The 22,391-nt window shown below is 40.1% G+C and overlaps 1 protein-coding gene across 2 annotated transcripts in view; it reads left to right on the top strand.

The window, feature by feature from the left end:
• Positions 1-22,391, top strand: part of GTF2F2 (general transcription factor IIF subunit 2) — a 177,095-nt gene that overhangs the window by 141,777 nt on the left and 12,927 nt on the right. For both annotated transcript variants that reach the window (XM_054586357.1, XM_054586356.1), the window contains one exon: positions 4,652-4,795. In XM_054586357.1, coding sequence (XP_054442332.1) covers positions 4,652-4,795 — 144 coding nt within the window. The remainder of the gene's footprint in view (positions 1-4,651; positions 4,796-22,391) is intronic.

Genomic DNA, 22,391 nt, shown 5'->3' with positions numbered 1-22,391 from the left:
GCAACCCAGGCTTGTGCCCTGATCTTGGGAATCAAACTGGTGACCTTTCACTTAGTGGGACAATGCCCAACCAACTGAGCCACACTAGTCAGGGCCAAAATTTTTGTTTTAAAACACTCATACGTTATTTCCTAGTGCACGCCCTGAAGGCATTGAAGAGATGTTCCACTTTACATTTTGTTTTTAAATAAGTGTAAGGTTAAATTTCTAGTACTTAAATTTCTCTAGTGACGAATATTTCCATGTTTGTCACTGGTGTTATTTTCTGTGTCTAGGTTCTCAGATTATATTTTTAAGTGTTTTATGTTCACTGGTCAAAGTAAAATTAGGTTGCACTGTCCCTAGCTATTGAGCTGTTTTTTTCTAATTTAAAGTAGGAAATCACCAAGGTTAATGCAGTATTTTTGAGATTGAAGCATGTAAACCAAGATTTAAAAAAAAAGATCTTGGTAGAATTTGGTAATTTTCTCACTAATTAACTTTGCTAATCATAATTTAATCTCACCCTTAATCTTATCTTTTCAGTTTTGGTTTTAATGTTTTTTCTTAACTTGTTTTAACATTTTTTAAATCCTCACTCAAGGACATGCTTATTGATTATAGAGAGAGGGGAAGGGAGAGAGAAAGAAAGGGAGAGAAACATTGATATGAGAGAAAAACATCAACTGGTGACCTTTCATGCATCCCCTGACCACAACAAACCTGCAGACATGAGCCCTGACTGGAATAGAACCTGCAACCTTTTGGTCTGCAGGATGTGGCCCAACCAACTGAGCCACACCTTCCAGGGCCTTTCTAATGAATTTTAAATTCTTATCTTTGTTCTCTGCTGTCCACTAGAGTGTGCGCCCTTTCTGAAATGGGCCATCTTGCCTTATCAGCAGGGTTGTTTTTTTAAAAAACATTTTTTTTCTATTAGTCTTCCCAGCTTCTCCAGTGATTTTACACAAGAGAGAGACTTCTAAGGGTGGAAGCTGAATATACCATCATCATTTCTCTTTTCTGTTTCCTGAATTTAACTTTTTCTGTGTTCTTTCAGCGTAAATTAAAGCTGGGGAGGGAGGACAAACAATATCTTGCAACTGTGCCTCCATTCAGAGAATACAAAAGCTAACACTGGTCTTTGGCTAGGTCCCCACTCCCTCTGTATTGTTTTTCTTGGGAACCAGTGGCCTTTGGCTAAATGAAATCCCCCATCCCACTCTGGGAAAGGGATAGGCTTTCCCCACCCGTCCTTAGTCTGATTCTTTCTCCCTCTCTTTTCTATATCCCAAGTTAAGTTTTTCTTACCCCACACTTGACCAGAATAAGGGTTATCACAGCTTTATCCCCTAGTCCAGACTTGTTTCTACTTTTTTTAAAAAGTAGGCCCCCTTTCAAGACTGTCCATCACAATACAAAACATAAACCTCTTCAAGTGCAATGCAGCAGTGGAAGGGGATTTCAGGGTGTGAACTAAGTACAGTTGTAACCAGGGAAAATATATTTTAGTCAGTGGTCAGTAATCCCTTAAGGCATTCTATGATTATTTATTTTTTAATCCAAAGAGCCTTCTGCCTTTAATTTATGTGTTCTGTCCTGCCTGTCATGCTTTCTTTTTCCATCGTACAGTCATTCTCTTAGTTCTATCCTAGAGAAAGAAAATTCTTGAATGGACTTTGTTTGAGTCCATCCCTTTTGGTCTTTGCCCTCTTGCAGTCTCCCTTCTTGCTGATTTGGGATAGACTCTGTACTACAGCCTTTGTCCTTAAATGCATTTTTTTTCATCTCTTTCTCTACCTTCCCCACACTGGGAAGACTTAGTATTTCTCCTTGGTCATGGGTTTCTTTGATATCTCCCCTCCCTAGTCTTGCTTCTAGCTCTTCTAGTCCTTCTGCTCTTCTCTAATAAATTTTTTTAGCTGCTCATAGTTGTTTTCTTTCATGTCCTTCCTAGAAAATGTTGAGACTGGGTGGATTTCATTCCTCCCCCGCAATACAGTATGTGTCATGCATGTGCATTTTTTTCCATCATCATGATCTTGTCCTGTGTAGTTCCATGATCTGTTACCACATTTTTAGTGCTCAAGGTCCTCTGTAAACATTTAATACATGAGCCCTAAAAACAGGATATGTTTTGCAAGAGGCTTTCTTATTTGCCCTGTTGGTGCAATGCAAAGCCCAGAGCCTGTGCTTAATATTTTAAAGAGATGAATGGAGCCCTGGCTAATGTGGCTCGGTTGATTGGAGGATCATCCAGTAATCAGAAGATTGCAAGTTAGATTCCTAATCAGGACAAATACCTAGGTTGCAGGTTCCATCCCAGGTCCAGGAACAGACGGGAAGCAACCAGTCGATGCTTCTCTCTCACATTGATAATTCTCTCTCTTTTTCCTATCTGTCTAAAAGCAATGAAAAAAATGTTCTCAGGTGAGGAGAATAAATAAATAAACAGATTTTTTTAAAGATTTTATTTATTTATTTTTAGAGAGAGAGGGGAAGGGAAGGAGACAGAGAGGGAGCGGAACATCGATGTGTGGTTGCCTCTCATTCTCCCCCTTCTGGAGACCTGGCCAACAACCCCAGCTTATGCCCTGACTGGGAACTGAACCAGCAACCGTTTGGTTCGCAGGCTAGCAATCAATCCTCTGAGCCACAGCAGTCAGGGCTACTTTTTAAATTGAATAAATTTGACACACAACATTGTGTAAATTTAAGGTATACAATGTGTTTTTTTATACACATTCCATAATTATAATACAATATTGTCTATATTCATTACACTGGGCACTAGATCTCTGTGGCTTATTTACTGCTTGTTGCAAGTTTGTATCTTTAAATACCATCAGGCTCATCCTACTACCCCCTAGAATTAATAAATTTTGAGTTTTACTCCCAAGGTCTGCATATCAGAAAAAATTAAGACGATTGTTAGACCTTTTTCCTTGTCTAGTTTCTGATTTTATTTCATTGAAAGACAGATATTCTTTGTTGTCAAAGTTACCTCTTGCCGCTAACTTAAAAGTTTCTGATTAAGAAGAAGATAGCCCTGACTGAGTGGCTCGGTTGGTTGGAGCACTGTCCTGCACACCAAAAAGTTGCGGTTCGATCCCTGATTAGGATGCATACAAGAGGCAACTGATCAGTGATTCTCTCCCCCCCATTTCCTCTCTCTAAAATCAATAAACATATCCTCAGGTGAGAAAAAAATAATAAATTAAATAAAATTTTAAAAAGAATAAGATAAATGTTTAATCTTGACATCAGTAGAAACTTATTTTTTATAACAAATTTCTATTGTTAAAATAGAGTAAGTTTAACTCTTTGAGGCTGGAATTTATGCAATAATTTATTGTATGTTTTGAAGGTAGCCCCTAGATTATAGTTATTCCAGTTGATGCATAGGCGATTGTTCCCTGGCAGCTGTCACCTGCTGGTGGTTTATTTACCAGGCAGGCTGCTGAAGTTGTTTGTTTGTTTTTTTTAACATTTTGCATTTTTATTTTTTATTTTTTTATTGTTGTTCTATTACAGGTGTACAGATTTCCCCCATTGCTCTCCCCTACCCTACCCTACCCACACCCCACTCCCACAGTCAATTCCCACTCTGCTGTCCATGTCCATGGGTCATTTGTACTTGTTCTTTAGCTAGGCCCTTCCCCTTCTTTCCTCCTTTATGCCCCACCCTCCTCCCCTCTGGTCCCTGTCAATTTGTCCCTTATTTCCATGCCTCTGGTTCTGTTTTGCTCATCTGTTTTGTTGATTAGGTTCCTATTATAGGTGAGATCATACGGCATTTGGTTCACCACCTGGCTTATTTCACTTAGCATAATGCTCTCCAGTTCCATCCATGCTGTCATGATATATATTTCTTCTAATAAGTTCCTGATGCCGTACCAAAATGAAATGTTTCTAAGAAAAGTAAAAGCTTCATCAACTGAAAGTTTGTGTGTTTTCAATTAAAGGATTTATTTTTTTTTACAAATGAACAAGTCCCTGGATGGTAACACTAGAAGTAAATTTATACATTCCCCTAGTGCCCTTGCTTACTTCATTTCATAAGAGAAGAAACACGTTCAGGGAAGTCACACAGAGTTGGGGTGAGAAACAGCCTCCTGTCAATGCCCATGTTCTTGGCTTTTAACCAGTGTTTCCCGAACTTGTCACTTCTTAGAGAGTCTGTTCTATGGTCTGCCAGACTCTTAACCATCTGCCTGCCCCTAAAACCCTGAATTTTGAAAAATGTCACCTACCAAAAACTACATTTGTTAGATAAACTTATTGTGTGTTGGGTAATCAAAAACAAAAAAAAACTTAAAATTAGACTTTCTGATCAGTATGGGTTAACCAGTAGCCACATTGAATTGATAGAATTTTGGAAAAGAAAGCCTTTTGTGGGGAGAAATGGACACATTACATAAAGCTAAATTTAGGAAATAAAGAAAATGGTTTATAGATCGGCATTAATCCAGACCTAATACTTCGTAGAGGCTTAAAGATCTGAGGAGCCGTGGGAGCAATGAGGACCCCAGGTTCTGAACCACTGCTCTTTAACCTGCTACCTTGCAGCTTAAAATCTAGTAGTTATTTGGATGGCTAAAAAGAAAATGAACATGTTTCAGAGTGAGGATGTTGAAATGATGCTTTTATTTCTTTTGCTTTTTGCACATAGATTGAATATGAAAGGAAAAAGAAAGAAGATGGAAAAAGAGCTCGAGCTGATAAGCAATACGTTTTAGACATGCTATTTTCGGCTTTTGAGAAACATCAGTATTACAACCTCAAGGACTTGGTGGACATCACAAAACAGCCTGTGGTATGTATATGCTCACATTAACCCTTTAACTGTGTCCTGTTTCATTAAGAATGCATTACTGAAGAGAAGTGTGTCATGTGAAGTCCACATGCACCTATGTTAGTGTCAGGTTTTATTTCAGCATTCAGTAAAGATGTCTTAATTCAGCTTTTTTTAATGACATCAGCTTCATTATTTTAATGTTCAAGTATATTTAATATTAGTAGTTCCATATGAAGAAAAGGTAGATTTATCCTATTTCTGACTGATCCTTAACATTAAGCCTGAAATCACTGTTTGTATCATTTCTAGTCTGTCTTTTTTTCTCTTAGCTCCCTCCAAAAAAAACTCAACTCCTTTTGTTAATTGGAAAATAAGTCTTAGAAGAATCACACTTCAATGAGAGTCACACTGGTCTGTCACAATGAGAGAGTTTATTTCTGTCTTATGACAGAAAGAATTTCTTAAAAATCAGAACCTTTTTTAAAAAATCAGAATCTACTAGCACTAATATTAGGTCCTTTTAAACTAGCAGTATTACCTCACGATGCTTGTTGAGATTGTTGTTAGGTTGTCCTGTTCTCCATTTTTAATAAACAATTTAAAAAATTGATGTTTTAATAAATGAATTATTTCTATAAATAATCATTCATACTACTTCTCCAGACTTTTGTGCCTACTTGCTAATAACTTGTATTTCTAATCCATTTAAAACACTGGTAACAAGGAATCCAAATCCTTTCTCCAGCCTTTGACATTTCCTTCTGTTTATCTTACTTACACCTAATGTTAGCAAAGTATCAAATTGAATTATAACAGTATTTACTTCCAAGTTTTTTTAGGAAAACCTTTTATTTTCTGTCCTTTTATCATTTGTCCGCTTTGCCAGTATACTCAAGGAATATATTATTCTAACTTGTCCTATTTATTTGCTTCAGGATATGTAACAAGATAACCAGTTTTTAAAAACTTTTTAACATAACCAAATTAATACTTATTAAAGGGCTTGATACATTTTTTTTTTTAGATTTATTCAGTTATAGGAAATGATCCATGAAACTTTAGTATTGATTGTTCAGTTTCCCACTTCTGCAAAGATTTCTCTACTATTGTCCTTCAACCTTCTACTTTTTCTTTAAGAAAATAATTTAAATTCCAGAAGACCTAGTTTTTTTTAATGGACAACAAGAAAGTGCCCATGCTGCAGTATTATCAACTCATCTTAATGACTTTATTCCCTTTGGCATCAAAGCCTTAGAAATGGCATTCCAAGCTAGAAAAAAAAATTGAAATAGAGTAATTAATTAGCTAAGCTGTGTTTCTTCTGCTTTTAATGAAGTTTATCCATGTGTTTTATATAAATATGAAAAGGTCAGTCCAGAAACTGTGAATGCAAATGATACATTCTTACAGAATAACACACAAAAATATATGTGTGTGAAATAGACATTTAAAGAAGGACATTCAGAAGGGAAAGAGTTTCTTTGCCTTAACATGGATAGCATGTTTTAAAAGTTTATTCATCTTGCATCAAAGAAAAGGGACAACTAGTAATTCTCTCAATTTAGGTTCTTCCGATAATTTTTATGTGTTGGTACTCAGTGAATCTCTCATAATAAAGCTTCCTGTAATTAATGGACTGTAGAGGATCCAATAATCTCTTTAATATGTTTGAAAATGTATGGATTTTTCTGGGGAGCAGATCCATATTTATATCAGATTCTCACTGAGGGCTTAGGACCCTCAAAAAGCTTTTGAACCACTGATCCAGAAACTAAATTATCTTATAATAGTTTTATTATTTAGAGACTGAATTGCCTCAACAAGCATAATATGGTTCTTGAAGGCAGGATTTTATATTCATATCCCTAAATATTCATACACTCTACAACACAGAGTAGAAATTTTATAAATGTTGTATTAGATGAATTAATTTAGTAAAAGAGGAAGGAGTCGTATCCTCAGTATCCAGGGCCACCATGTTTTCCTCAGATGGACTTTGACAAGTCTCACATCATTTATGTCAGGGGTGGAGGACCAAGAGCCAGGTTTAAGGAAGTGTAGAATGCCACGGCTACATTCACCCTTGCTCAGGGGGGAAACAGGAAGCGGTGGTCAGTGTGGGTTCCAGCCTTGCCGTTACCCTCAGTGGGGAAGTCACTTCCATTTGCAAAATTAAGGGAGTAGTTTATTTATGATTCTCTCTCCTATTTCATCTTTTCTCCACTTCCCTTTCACATTTAAACTGAGTTGGCAAACCCTGTTGATTGACCTAGAAAGAAAATGTCCAAAGCCCAACTCATCACCATGTAGTAAACTGTTCCCTTTCAAAGGTTCACAGGACACAAGTGAGTCTGTTCTAATGGTCTCTGTATACACTTACTAATTTGACTTCAGTCTGAGCAACAACAAGAGAGCAAAAGAACCCAGTGTAGCATGAAGATCAGTTATCCAGGAAAGGGGTTTCTTGGTTTGATGGAAAGACCATTGGATTTGGAGTTGCAGTATCTTCCGTTTAAGTCCCAGACCTATCATTTAGCCAAATAGCCCTGGACAGGATACTTAAATACATTTACTATATAATAGATTATTTATTTAACATTTAAATTATTTAACATATGACATACTTAATATAAAGTTTACCAATAGTTCAAATTAAATGTTTATAATATTATGAAATTAAAATACGTAAATATGTTTAAAATAATACCTAGTTATAGCATCCCTGTAATTAATGTTTATGAAAGATGCATTGTTAACTGCAAAATATTTTACAAATGTTTACTTTTAGTATTATTATTAAACACATTTTTGAGCCCCATGTAAAAGGAAAGAAATCTTATTCATGTTAATCACTTCTTTAGTATCTTCATTTATTGACATTCTCTCATTTTCCATATGGGCTCCAGTGCAACTTTTGATAAGTTTCTAACCATGAAGTGTAACGCTTAACAGTCCTCATTAATACTACTGCTGTGTTCTTAGGTTACTATCAGCTTTAGAATATCCTTTTTGACATATTCTGAGTGAATTTTAAGTATTTTCTTGTTTGTCCAGTTTCTTCCGTCTATCTCCTTCCTCAAAACCTTCACTTCTGCAAGCAAAACTATTAATAAAGAGAGACTGTCCTCAGGGCCAATCTTTTTTTTCTCATTCAGCATTATGTGCCTTCCATAAGCAATCAAAGAGTTATGGGCAAATAAGCCAATTCAAATGGGCAAGCTCTGGTAACTGATGTAAAGTCAGAAATGTGGTCAGTAACCATTTAAAGTATTGTTTTTATTGTTTTAAACAGTTTAAATTTTGGCTCTCTTCCCTCCTTTTTTAAAGTGAAGTATCAGAGGAATTCTATTATTTTGTCCCCTGGCAATTTTTCATGTATCACTGTAAATGTGTTATGTTTAGTCTGTCTTTATATTTTATTATATCTTTAAAATAGAAACATATGTACCATTTCCTTCAAAATACAAACCATTAGAGACTTTATCTAATTTCTCCCTTTGAAACATTAAACTGCCAAGACCCTTTGAGCACTAACACGCTCGTTTCTAGCACAGAACCCATTTACCAGTGTTTCTATTAAAAGTGTCATCTAAAATCAACTCTTATGATAGCTAAATCAGTTAATTTCCTTGTGCTACATCCATTTAATTTCAGGTCAAGATTTAGGAAACTTATCTTTAATTGATAATACTCTTTAAATCAGCAGTCTCCACTCATGTCATTTGAGTGGATTTTTTAAAAATTCAGAATGTTATCAAACAGTTTGCATGCTCTTATTAAAGTAAGTTCAAATCCACAGGAAAAACTAGGTAAAGATTTGTATGGCTTTAATTTTGAGGCAGCATGATGCCCATATGTCAAGTTCCCCACTAATAGATAATGCTCAACAGGCTGTTGCTTATTTACACTAAGTAGGTTTTTAGTAAAGCAATGCAGCTATATGGTAATGTTAAACCTAATCCTTAGAATTTGTCTTCAGACAAGCCAGAGTAGAGGCTTAAGTAAGAGTAATTTAAACAAATCAGGAAGATAATGGGATTTTTTAGGATAAAATGACTAGAATATTTGAATATTAAGAGTTTCTCCTGTGAAAAAATAAAACTTTATTTATAAGTATATGCTATTCTAGATACGTAAATTAGTTGGGACTCTTAGTTGCAATGGATAGAAACTCAACTCGAACTAGCTTAAACAAAAATAGAATTTATTGGCTTCAGTAGCTAAGAAGTCCAGGAATGCATCTAGCTTTAAATATGACTAGATCCTGATACTAATATTGTTAGAACTGTCTCTTCCCATCTCTCCACATCATTCTGTGTTTCTTGTGCATTGTTTTTATTCCTAGACAGGATCTTCCCATGTAGTAGCCAAATTGACCCCCTAAAGCACTTCATAACAAGCAACCTCTAAGCAAAAAGAAAATTATCTGTCCTGATTATTCCAATAAAAACTCCAGGGAAGTTCTTATTGATGTGGTAGGGGTGGTATACTTGAACCAAGAGGATGGGGTAGGAGTACTGTGCCAACCAGGGCCCACTCCCTGGTACAGAGTCAGCACCTAATTGGTATTAATCATTTTATTGTAATCTCAAGTTTAGTGTATTGAAAACACAAATCTTGATTTCTGCACCCCTTCAAAGCTTCACCCAGACTTCTCTATTTAAAGTGACACCACCATTCCACAAGCTGTTCAGGCCAGATACCCCATAATCCTAATTCCTCACATATATATATTTGTCTCAAGATCCTTTTCTTTTTTTTTTTTAAGATTTTATTTATTTTTATTTTTAGAGAGAGGGGAAAGGAGGGAGAAAGAGAAGGGAGAGAAACACTGATGTGTGAGAGAAACATCAATTAGCAGCCTCTTGAACTCCCACAACTGGGGATCTGGCCTGCAACCCAGGCATTTGCCCTGACCGGGAATCAAACCAGCAATTTTTAGGTCCACAGGCCGGTGCTCAGTCCACTGAGCCACACCAGCCAGGGCTTGACTCGGGATCTTAAAGGCAAAGGTAACCTCTCTAAATTATAGAGCCAGAAAACAGTAGTCTAGTAGTTTGAACCCAGTTGTCCTGACTTCAGTCTAGGAGGATCTCGTACCACAATGCCTCTTCTATATTCAGAGAGAGACAGACAGACACACACACACACACACACCCCCACCTGCAGACAGACAAGGAAAATGTTTTTTTAACACTAGGAATCCATTTTGAATGAGGGGGAAAAAAGTAATCCCTCAGGCCAGCTGCTTTCTTATTTCTCTGTTAAGAATTAACCTAAACCAGGCACAAGAGAATGGAATTAAAGCTTTATCTTAGTTCATTTAGCTCCTAATCTACAGTAAAAATAGATATTTTTTAAGTATTTGAAGCTCATTCCAAATGTAGTACTTAATAAATAAATGCTGTTTTCTCTCCCCCCTCCTAAATTTTTATCATTTCTTCTCTGTTTACATATCTTGTCAGTTTTCTTCATTTTCCCTGCAAATGGAAGTTTTTGTTGTTCTTTTTTAAAGATTGTATTTATTTATAGAGTGAAGGGAAGGGAGAAAGAAAGACAGGGAGAGAAACATTAATTGGTTGCTTCTTACACACCTCCACCTGGGGACGGGACCACAACCTAGGCATGTGCCCTGACCAGGAACTGAACCAGCAACCTTTTAGTCTGTGGTACAGTACCCAAGCCACTGAGCCACACTAGTCAGGGCTGGAAATTTTTATTTTTAAATTATATTTTATTGATTATCCTATTACACTTGTCCCAATTTTTTTGCCTTTGCCCCTCCACCCAACATGCCCCACTGCCTCAGGCAATCCACACACCATCGTTCATGTCCATGGCGATGCATATCTTTAGCTACTCCATTTCCTATACTGTACTTCACATCCCCATGGCTATTCTGTGACTACCTATTTGTACTTCTTTTTTTTTTGTTTTTTGTTTTTTGTTTTTTGTTTTTAAGAATAGCTATATTTTATTGAACAGTTACTCTTAACAAAACATCTCACTTAACTCTTATAATAAATCGGAGAAGTAGGGGTTTTATTATTCCCATGTTCCAGAGGAGGAAAATAAGCCTAAGGAAGGCTACATAATTTGTTCTAAATCCCATAGCTGGTGAGCAGTAGACATAGAATTCAGACCCAGACTGTCTGATAATAAACTTCATATTCTTTACACAGAGCTCTAAGGCCTCACTTTTGGAAAGCCAGGGAAAAAAGGGACTTTCTAAACTACTATTTTTATGACTTCACCTTGGGGACTTTCCTTGATCTACCTGACCATATCATTTTCTTCTAGCCACAGTTGTAATTTATTTGTGTAATTAATATCTGTCTTCTTCCACTAGACGTTAAGTTCCATAGATTAGGTACCTCATGGGTTAATGTTTACCCTCAAATTCACAGTTTGTAACTCAGGGCTCAGCACATAATAGGTGCTCAAAAATTATTTGTTCAGTAAATATACACATAGATGAAAGAATGAATGCCATTTAACTTCGCTAGACCATCAGTCTGTCATTTGTAAAATGGAGCAATCAAGGCAGATTAATTCATTCATTCAAAACATTTTTGTTGGTTTATGAAATGATTTGTAGTTTTCCCCCAGACACAAAATACAGTGAAAAAATATATCTAGTAGAAATGTTATATATGTTTATATCTATCTATACGTATCCATTTATCTATCTCCTTTATGTGTATAACATTCCCCGCCCCCCCCCATGGTCTTACTTATTTCTTTTTTTATTTACTTTTTAAATACATTTGTCTCTGCCTCCCCCCCACCTCTTTCCCTTGCCCTCTCCCACCTACCCTCCCTCAGCTCTTCCCCTTTGGTTTTGTCCATGAGTCCTTGCTATATGTTCCTTGACTTTCCCCTTCCCTTCCCTTTCCCTACCCCCCCCCCTTCCCCCTTGTCTCTGTTGGTCTCTTTTCCTTTCAGTGTTGCTGGTCTTATTTGCCTTGCATCTTTGTATTGTTGGTTAGGTCCTGCTTATAGGTGAGATCATATGGTATTTGTCTTTCGCCCCCTGGCTTATTTCGCTTAGCATCATGCTCTCCAGTTCCATCCATGCTGTTGCAAAGTTTAGTACTTCTTTTTTTCTTTCTGCTGCGTAGTACTCCATTGTGTATATGTACCATAATTTTTTGATCCAATCATCTACTAATGGGCATTTAGGTTGCTTCCAAGACTTGGCTATTGTAAATTGTGCTGCTATGAACACTGGGGTGCATAGGTTCTTTTGTATTGGCGTTTTGGTGTTCTCAGGGTATAGTCCCAGCAGGGGAATCGCTGGATCAAAAGGCAGTTCCATTTTCAGCTTTCTGAGGAAATTCCACACTGCTTTCCATAGTGGCTGCACCAGTCTGCATTCCCACCAACAGTGGACTAGGGTTCCCTTTTCTCCACAGCCTCGCCAGCACCTGTTGTTTGTGGATCTGTTTATGATGGCCATTCTGACCGGTGTGAGGTGGTACCTCATGGTGGTTTTGATCTGCATTTCTCTGATGGCTAGTGATGCTGAGCATCCTTTCAAATGCCTCTGGGCCCTCTGTATCTCCTCCTTGGAAAAGCATCTGCCCAGGTCCTTTGCCCATTTTTTGATTGGATCGTGTGTCTTCTGGGAGTAGAGTCGAGTGAGTTCTTTATATATCTTGGAGATCAGACCTCTGTCTGATGTATGATTAGCAAATATATTTTCCCATACAGTTGGCTCCCTTTTCATTTTGCTGATGTTTTCTTTTGCCGTGCAGAAGCTTCTTATTTTGATGAGGTCCCACTTGTTTATTCTTTCCTTTATGTCCCTTGCTTTAGGAGACATATCAGTGAAAAAATTGCTGCATGGGATATCTGAGAGTTTCCTGCCAATGTTCTCCTCGAGGACTTTGATGGTGTTGCGATTTATATTTAAGTCTTTTATCCATCTTGAGTTTATTTTTGTGTATGGTGTCAGCTGATGATCCAATTTCAATTTTTTGCATGTAGCCGTCCAGCTCTCCCAACACCATTTGTTGAAGAGGCTGTTATTGCTCCATTTTATGCTTCTGCCCCCTTTGTCAAATATTAGATGTCCATAGAGACCTGGGCTTATTTCTGGGCTTTCTATTCTGTTCCACTGGTCTATGGGTCTGTTCTTGTGCCAGTACCAGATTGTTTTCAGTATGGTGGCTTTGTAGTAGAGTTTGATGTCCGGTATTGTGATCCCTCCTACTTTGTGTTTCTTTCTCAAAATTGCTGCGGCTATTCGGGGTCATTTATGGTTCCATATAAATTTTTGAAATGTCTGTTCTATTTCTGTGAAATATGTCATTGGTATCTTAATAGGGATTGCGTTGAATCTATAAATTGCTTTGGGTAGTATGGACATTTTGAGGATATTAATTCTTCCAATCCATGAGCACGGTATATGCTTCCATTTATTTGTGTCTCCCTTAATTTCTTTTTTCAATGTTGTATAGTTTTCTGCATACAGGTCTTTTGTGTCTTTGGTTAAATTTATCCCTAGGTACTTTATCTTTTTTCGTGCTATATCGAATGGTATATTTTTTTGATTTCTTCTTCTATTGCATTGCTGGTGTACAAAAACGCCTTTGATTTCTGAATGTTGACTTTGTATCCTGCTGTTTTGCCAAATTCACTTATTAGGTTGAGGAGTTTTTTGGTAGAGTCTACAGGGTTCTCTACACTATCATGTCATCTGCAAACAATGATAGTTTTACTTCCTCCTTTCCTATTTGGATGCCTTTTATCTCTTTCTATTGTCTGACCGCTGTGGCTAGGACTTCCAATACGATGTTGAAAAGAAGCGGTGAGAGCGGACATCCTTGTCGTGTTCCCGATCTTAGTGGGAAAGCTTTCAGTTTTTGCCCGTTGAGTATGATATTAGCTGTAGGTTTTTCATATATGGCCTTGATTACGTTGAGGAATGCCCCATTTATTCCCATTGTGCTGAGTGTTTTGATCATAAATGGGTGCTGAACCTTGTCAAATGCTTTTTCTGCATCTATTGAGATGATCATGTGGTTTTTGTCTTGTCTTTTATTGATGTGCTGTATCACGTTTACTGATTTGCGTATATCGAACCATCCCTGCATCCCTCGGATGAATCCCACTTGATCGTGGTGGATAATCTTTTGAATGTATTGCTGGATGCGGTGTGCCAATATTTTGTTGAGGATTTTAGCATCTATGTTCATCAGCGCAATTGGCCTGTAGTTTTCTTTCTTTGTAGGGTCTTTATCTGGTTTTGGGATCAGGGTGATGCTGGCCTCATAGAAGGAGTCTGGGAGTCTTCCCTCCTCTTGGATTTTTTGGAATAGTCTGAGAAGGACAGGGGTTAGCTCTTCCTTAAATGTTTTGTAAAATTCTCCTGGGAAACCGTCTGGCCCTGGGCTTTTGTGTGCTGGGAGTTTCTTGATTACTGCTTCAATTTCCCCAGCTGTTATCGGTCTGTTCAAGCTTTCTGTTTCTTCCTCCTTCAGTGTTGGAAGATTATACTTTTCTAAAAATTTGTCCATTTCATCAAGATTTTCAAATTTCTTGGCATATAATTGTTCATAATAGTTTCTGATGATCATTTGTATTTCTGTGGTATCAGTTGTTATTTCTCCTCTTTCATTTCTGATATTATTAATTTGGGTCCTCTCCCTTTTTATCTTGATGATTCTGCTTAATGGCTTGTCAATTTTATTTATCTTTTCAAAGAACCAGCTTCTGGATTGGTTGATCCTCTGAATTGTTCTTTTTGTCTCTATGTCCTTCAGTTCTGCTCTAATCTTGACTATTTCCTTCCTTCTAGTTGCTCTGGGATTTATTTGTTGTTGTTTCTCCAGTTCTTGAAGTTGTAGTGTTAGGTCTTTTATTTGAAATGTTTCTGTCTTTTTAAGGTAAGCCTGTATTGCTATGAACTTCCCTCTCAGGACCGCCTTTGCTGTGTCCCATAGGTTTTGGACAGTTGTCTGTTCATTTTCATTTGTTTCCAGAAATTTTTTGATTTATTCTCTTATCTCATTATTGACCGATTCATTGTTTAATAGTGTACTGTTCAGTCTCCATGAGTTTGCAAGTTTTTGAAGTTTCTCTTTGAGGTTGACTTCGAGTTCAAGGCCTTGTGGTCTGAGAAAAAGTTTGGTATTATTTCAATTTTCCTGAATTTGCTGAGGCTTGCTTTGTGTCCTATCATGTGGTCTATCTTTGAAAAACTGCCATGAGCATTTGAAAAGAATGTGTATTTTTCTTCTTTGGGATGTAAGGTTCTATATATGTCAGTTAAGTCTCTTTGATTCAGTGTGTCATTCAGCGCCACGATATGTTTATTAATGTTTTGTTTGGAAGATCTGTCCATTTTTGACAGTGGGGTGTTGAAATCCCCTACTATCAGTGTGTTGCTGTCTATATCTTTTTTGAAGTCATCCAACAATTTCCTTATAAACTTGGGGGCTCCTATATTGGGAGCATATAAGTTTACAATGTTGATGTCTTCTTGATAGATTCTTCCTTTAAGTATGATAAAGTGCCCCTCTGGGTCTCTCTTTATGGCCTTTGCTTTGAAATCGACTTTGTCTGATACAAGTATGGCAACGCCAGCCTTTTTCTCATGTCCATTTGCTTGGAATATTATTTTCCATCCCTTTACTTTCAATCTGTGTAGGTCTTTTGCTCTGAGGTGGGTCTCTTGTAGGCAGCATATGTGTGGGTCATGTTTTCTTATCCATTCAGCTACCCTGTGTCTTTTGATTGGGGCATTTAGTCCATTCACATTGAGAGATATTACTGATAGAAACTTACTCATCTTTTCTCTTTGTACTTGTGTTCCTCTCTGTCTCATTCTTTTCCTTCATCTGCTTAAACCAGTCCCCTTAGCATATCTTGGAGTGCTGGTTTGGTAGAGATGTATTCTTTTAGCTTTCTTTTGTCTGGGAAACTCCGTATTTCTCCTTCTATTTTAATGGAGAGCCTAGCTGGGTAGAGCAGCCTTGGCTGTAGGCCCTTGCTTTTCATGGCTTGGAATATTTGTTGCCATTCCCTTCTGGCTTGTAGTGTTTCTGTTGAGAAGTCAGCTCCTAGGCGTATCGGGGCCCCCTTGTATGTTACTTTCTCCTTCTCCCTTGCTGCCTTGAGGATTCTCTCTTTGTCTTTGACATTTGCCATTTTAATGATGATGTGTCTTGGAGTGGACCTCCTTGGGTCCCTCTTGAGTGGGGTCCTCTGTGCCTCCTGGATCCATGAGAGCCTTTCTCTCCTCAAATTAGGGAAATTTTCCATCATTACTTTTTTAAGGAGGTTCTCTATTCCTTGCTCCTCTTCTTCTCCTTCTGGTATCCCTATTATACGGATATTATTGCGTTTCAGGTTGTCCTGCATTTCCCTAAATGCTTCTTCATTCTTTTTGAGTCGTTTTTCCATTTCTTGCTCTTTCTGGGAGCTTCTTTCTACCTTATCCTCCATCTCACTGATTCGATCCTCAGCTTCATCCAGCTTGCTTTGGATTCCTTCTACTGTGTTCTTCAATTCAGAAATGGTATTCTTCATATCCTCTTGTGTCTTCTTGATAGTTTCTATGTCCTTTTCCAGGCTGATATAGTTTGCTGTAAGATCCTGATAGTTTCTCTGCAGTTTCTCATAGTTCTCTTTGAGCTGGCTGAGCTCATTGAGCTTCCTTAGAACCATTGTTTTGAATTCCATATCTGATAATTCCCCTGCCTCTATTTCATTTAGCTCTCTCTGTGGGGAGTCCCCTTTTCCACTCATTTGAGGGGAACTTCTTTTTCTTCCCATTTTTGTGAGAGTCTGTTAAGTATTTTTGTCCTGTACTTTTCTTTCTGGTCTTGCCTCTGATGATGTCAGTTGTTGACCCTATACAGCCTTGGGTTGTTTGTTTGAGTCTTTCAGGAGTCTAATGCCTGTGTCTGACTCCTGCTTGGAGCAGCTCTGTGACCCCTTCAGTCAGGGCTGAGCTATTTTTTGGGATCTCTCTTCACTCTCACGCGGGCTCCTTGAGCGCGTTCCCAGCGTGGCAGGGTCCCCCACCTGCCTGGGCTCGCATGTGCTTGCCCCAGTCCAGGGGGCTTATTCGCGACCTCCCGTGCTCATCTGGCCTCCCTGGCACGCGAGCTTCGCGGCACTGGTCAGTTTAGGGTCATCTGTTGTGTGTTTTCCCCGCTTTTGGCTCTTTGGGTGCGTTGCTTGCCCTCGCCAAATGGGGACTACGGAAATGGGAGGAAATCAGCTCTAGGACTCTCCGGTTAATCCTGTTTCTGGTCTCTCCTCCAGGGACTCTGGGCAGCTCTACTTATTTTGTGGGCCGCTCCGCAATCGCGGCGGGTAGGTCAATTTACGCCTGCCCTTGCCCCTCTGTGCACTCCCTCGCAGGCCGTATGGGTGCCAGTCTGTGTGAGGCCTTGCCGGCAGGTGCAAGCGTTCGCCAGCCCGCGTGGGTCACACACACGCTTGCCAACCCTCGCCGGTCACTCGGCGCAAGTGTGCGCGCCTGCTCTGGGTGTTTTGGGGGTGTCTATGTTTGCTTTTCAGCTTTTGTCTCTTTGGGGGTGTGGCCTCTTCCCGCGCAATGGAGACTACGGCAAGGTGAAGGAGTCAGGACTCCCCCGTTCCTCCTCCCGTTCTTTCCCCAATGCCTCCGTTTTTAGTCTCCCCTCAGGGTCCTCTGGGCAGTTCTGTGACCCCTTCGGCCAGGGATCCAACCCCTGTGCGGACTGCGTTTCAATCGCAGGCAGTCTGGTTCATGCGCGCCCCGCTTCTGCCTCTTTGGGGTCGCGCCTTTTCAGCCCACAATGGAGACTACCGAACGGGGAGGGAGTCGGGACTCCCCGGTTCCTCCTCCCGTTCTTTCCCCAATGCCTCCGTCTCCAGTCTCTCCTCAGGGCTCTCCCAGCCAGTCTGCACTCAGCCCCGTAGCTCACACGCGTACAAGCTGTGTGCGGAGCGCACAAAAGGCAGGTTAATTGATTCCCTTATGCCTGAGCGGGATGGGAGATGCAGAGTGGGAAGTGCGTTATCACCAGGGCTCCACCGGCCGCCGTGTCAGTTCTCTTCACAAAGTTTTCCTCACCAGTCTTTTCCCAGACACCAGCCCACCCTGCTGCCGCCTCTACCCAGCGATCCAGGAGGGTGGCTGCCACTGCAACTTTTGCGTTTGCCCTTTAAATGTCTTTTTGCATCCCCAGCCACCTGTCTCTGGCAGAGAGCACCCCTAAGCTTTTTGGGGTTGCGTTTTGTCTGTATTTTCTCGGCTTTAGCTGCTGTAGTTTAGCGGTTCCTGTTTATGATTCAGACCCCGTTCTTCTCGGGGGGACGCTAACTGGCCGTTTCAATGTCCCTCTGGTGCCGGTGCCAGTGCCCGTGCGCACCGAGCCCACCCTCTCGAGCCTCCACCGCAATTCTCACCCGTTGGGATGTGTGAGAGTCGAATCCACTGCCCGCGGCTCCAAGGCTCCTCTCTATTTGTACTTCTTAATTCCCTCAACTCTTCACCTAATCTCCCACACCCCTCTCCCATCCATCAACCATCAAAACACTCTCCATATCCATAATTCCATCTCTGTTCTTCTTGTTTGCTTAGTTTGTTTTTTAGATTCAGTTGTTGATAGATATGTATGTATTGTTATTTTATTGTTCATAGTTTTGGTGTTTTTCTTAAATAAGTATCTTTACCATTTCATGTAATAATGGTTTGGTGGTGATGATCTCCTTTAGTTTTTTTTCTTGTTTAGGAAGCTCTTTATTCTGCCCTTCAATTCTGAATGATAGCTTTGCTGAATAGAGTAATCTTGGATGTAGGTCCTTGTTTTCCATCTCTTTGAATACTTCTTGCCAGTCCCTTCTTGCCTGCAGGTTTTCTTTTGAGAAATCAGCTGATAGTCTTAAGAGAATTCCTTTGTAGGTCACTCTCTGCTTTTCTCTTGCTGCTTTTAAGATTCTCTCTTTGCCTTTAACCTTTGGCATTTTAATTATGATGTGTCTTGGTGAGGACGTCTTTGGGTCCAACTTGTTTAGGATTCTCTGAGCTTCCTGAACTTTCATGTCTATTTCCTTCTCCAGATTGGTGAGGTTTTCTTTCATTATTATTACAAATAAGCTTTCAATTTCTTGGTCTTCCTCTTCTCCTTCTGGTACCCCATGAGTCAGATATGGGTACACTTAAAGTTATCCCAGAGGTTCTTAAGCTTCTTCTTGTTTCTTCTTTGTGTTCTGGTTGACTGTTTATTTCTTCGTTTTGGTCCATATTGTTGATTTGAATCCCAGCTTCCTTCCTTCACTGTTGACTGACTGTATGTTTTTCTTTATTTCACTTTGTATAGCCTTCCTTTATTTCACTTCTTTATTTCAACTTCTTCCTTTATTTTGTAGCCGTACTCCATCATTTCTCTGAACCTCCTGACCACCAGTGCCTTAAACTTTGCATCTTGGTAGATAGGCTATCTCTGTGTGACTTACTTCTTTTTCTGCAGTTTTGATCTGTTCCTTCACTTGGGCCCTATCTCCCTGTCTGTTCATTTGTGTCAGCCTCCCTGTGTTTCTGTGTATTAAGTAGAGCTGCTTTAATTCCTGTGCTTGGTGCACCTATCATAAGGGGTGGAGGCTTAGATATTCACCATGGTGGGGCAGCCCACTTTTCCACTTTGTCGCGCTGTATGTGGGGGAGGGGTTAGAGAGGGAGCAGTGCCACTTGCTTGGCTCTCACCCTATTTCCATTCGCTTCTTCTGCTACCCATAAGTGTCTGGCGCCCTTCTAGTTGCTGCCCTGGTGCTGATTCCAGAGTGGGTGGGTTTGCAGACATTCTAGGACCCTGTGGGCTCTAATTTACGTGGACTTTGCTGAGAGACTGGTGGTTTCTTCTGCTGTACCCACACCCACTGGTTTACAGCCAGGGTATATAAGGCTTTATTCTCCCCTCATTGTAACGCTGGGCTGCATGGTCTGGCTTGGGGTTGGGATCCCTCGCTCCGCAGCTGTCACTCCCATTTTTTAGCAGCCACACATTAGTGTGGAACTGCCTGCTATGTGGGCCACTGCTGTAGCTGCATCACTGCCACCACAGCCTCACCACACCATACTGCATCCTCTCCACCCCTTCTGTCCATCTGTATGGATGTTTCTCCTTTAAACCCTTGGTTGTTGGACTTCTACACAGTTTGATTTTCTGGCAGTTCTGGTTGTTTTTTGTGTTTAGGTTAGTTGTTATCTTTATGGTTTGAGGAGGCCAAGCAAGTCAACCTATGCTTCCATCTTAGCTAGGAGTCGACAAGATTCTCTCTTTGTCTTTGACCTTTTCCATTTAAATTATTAGGTGCTTGGCATGGGCCTTTTTCCATCCGTCTTGTTTGGGACTCTGTGTTTGCTGGACTTGCATGTCTATTTCCTTCACCAAATTAGGGAAATTTTCTTACATTATTTTTTCAAATAGACTTCCAACTTACTGCTCTTTTCTTCCCATTCTGGCACCCCTGTTATGTGAATGTTGGACTTCTTGAAGTTGTCCCAGAGGCTGCTTACATTATCCTCATTTTCTTGGATTCTTTTTTCTTCTTGTTGCTCTGATTGGGGGGTTTTTGCTTCCTTATGTTCCATATAATTGATTTGATTCTTGGCTTTATCCACTTCACTGTTGTTTCCCTGTAAATTGTTCTCTATTTCAATTAGTGTTTCCTTTGTTTCTAAATGGATCTTTTTTATGCTGTTGATGACCTCCCTGAGTTCCTTAGGCATTCTTACAACCAATGTTTTGAACTCTGCATCTGATAGGTTGCTTATCTCCCGTTTGTTTAGTTCTTTTTCTGGAGTTTTGATGTGTTCTTTCATTTGGGCCTTGTTTCTTTGCTCGTTTTGGCAGCCTCCCATTGTTTATTTTTATGTATTAGGTAGAGCTGCTATGACTCCCTGTCTTGATAGTGTGGCCTAATGTAGTGGGTGTCCTGTAAGGTCCAATGGCATAGCCTCCCCTATCACTCAAGCTGGGTACTTGAGGTGTGCCCTTTTTGTGTTTTTCAAAGGTCATTGGGAGGGATTTACCCAGACCAGTCAACTACAAGGATGGGCTGCGACCACTGACCACCAAACTCTGCCATCTGTGGAGGATCAGCTCTGCGGGGTAGGGTGGTGGTACTCTGACATGATCAGTAGCTGTACATGGGTGTGCAGGCTCTGGGGTTTTCTGGGTGATGCAGGCCAGGGTCAGCCCCAACCTGTGTTCTATCCACCTGCAAGAACTATAAAACAGTCTGAGATGGCTGCTACTTGTGTGCTGAGTTTAGAGATTCCTGGGCAAAACCAAGCTGTTCATCTAGGCTGGCTGCTGCTAGTGCTGGGCCTGGGACCACTTAGCAAGAGGTACAAGGGATGGGGACTCACTGAGACCTGCTTTTGCTTATTTGAGAGGGTTTAGGGAGTTGTGAAGCATGAACCAAGACATGGAGAAGTCACGGTTAACAATTTGAGTAAGCTTATAAGTTGGGTGGGATGGAGTCTCAGGAGATCTCCAGGTTGGAGCAAACAGTGTCAGCCAGGTTGATGGAGTCCTAGATATGGTACCTGCCTGCTGAATCTGTGGCTCTGTATGGGGAGGTCTCAGAAAAGGGACAATGATCTCTCTCCACCTTTCTGTCTGGGACAACTGTTCTCCAGCTCCTGCCTTGATGCCAGACACTTAGTTCCTCCCTGTGTGTCACTGGTGCCTTTCAACCTGCTACACTGATGCTGGAGCTCAGAGGGAGTGAATCTGGTTAAATCTATATGTGGGATCCTTAAGGAAAACTGCTTGGGACTCTGGAAGTTTTTTCCACCAACTCAATCCCCGCTGGTTTTTGCAGCCAAAAGTTATAGAGACTTACCTTCCTAATACTGGAACCCTGGGCTGGGGGGCCTGGTGTGGGCCTAGTCGTCCTTGCTCCTGAGATATCACTCCCAAATTTTTATCCACTACATGTGGGTATGGGGCCAGCCCATTCTGCATCTCCACCACTCTTACCAGTCTGAATGGATATGGTTTCTTTAATTTTGTAGTTGTCAGACTTCCATTCAACTCGAGAACCCTCTCGAGTTCTGAGCGATGGTTTTTCTGTATTTTAATTGTGATTTTGATATGGTTGTGTGAGGAGGTGAGCCATATTTGCCTATACCTACATCTTGACCGGAAGTCTGAAAGTTTTTATTTTTGAATGGTACTGTTAAAACTTAAAACACCATCCATTTCCCAACAGAGCATATTAATTAATGACAAATCTTTGTGAGACTCCTGTTTGGTTGTTTTTTTTTTCCAGTTTTATTTTATTGATTATGCTGTTACAGTTGTCCTGATTATTTCTCCTTTGCCTCCATCCACCCAGTGTCCCCTACTCCCCCATGTAATACCCCCCCCATTGTTCATGTCCATGGGTCATGGATACAAGTTCTTCGGCTACTCCCTTTCTTATACTGTATTTACATCCCCACAGCTGTTCTGTAACTACCCATTTGTACTTCTTAATCCCCTCACCACTTCATCCATTCTCCCCCACCTCTTCACATCTGTCAACCCTCTGGCAACTAATTGCTTTTCTCTTTCCCCTCTTAAATGTCTCTTTGTCTTTGACCTCTTAATTATTATGCATCTTG

The sequence above is a fragment of the Pteronotus mesoamericanus genome, unplaced genomic scaffold (genome assembly GCF_021234165.1).
Source record: "Pteronotus mesoamericanus isolate MK-2021 breed Mesoamerican mustached bat unplaced genomic scaffold, CSHL_Meso_final contig_94, whole genome shotgun sequence".
NCBI lineage: Eukaryota > Metazoa > Chordata > Mammalia > Chiroptera > Mormoopidae > Pteronotus > Pteronotus mesoamericanus.
Note: the sequence above shows the minus strand (reverse complement) of the source record. Positions and strands in the feature narration are given on the sequence as shown.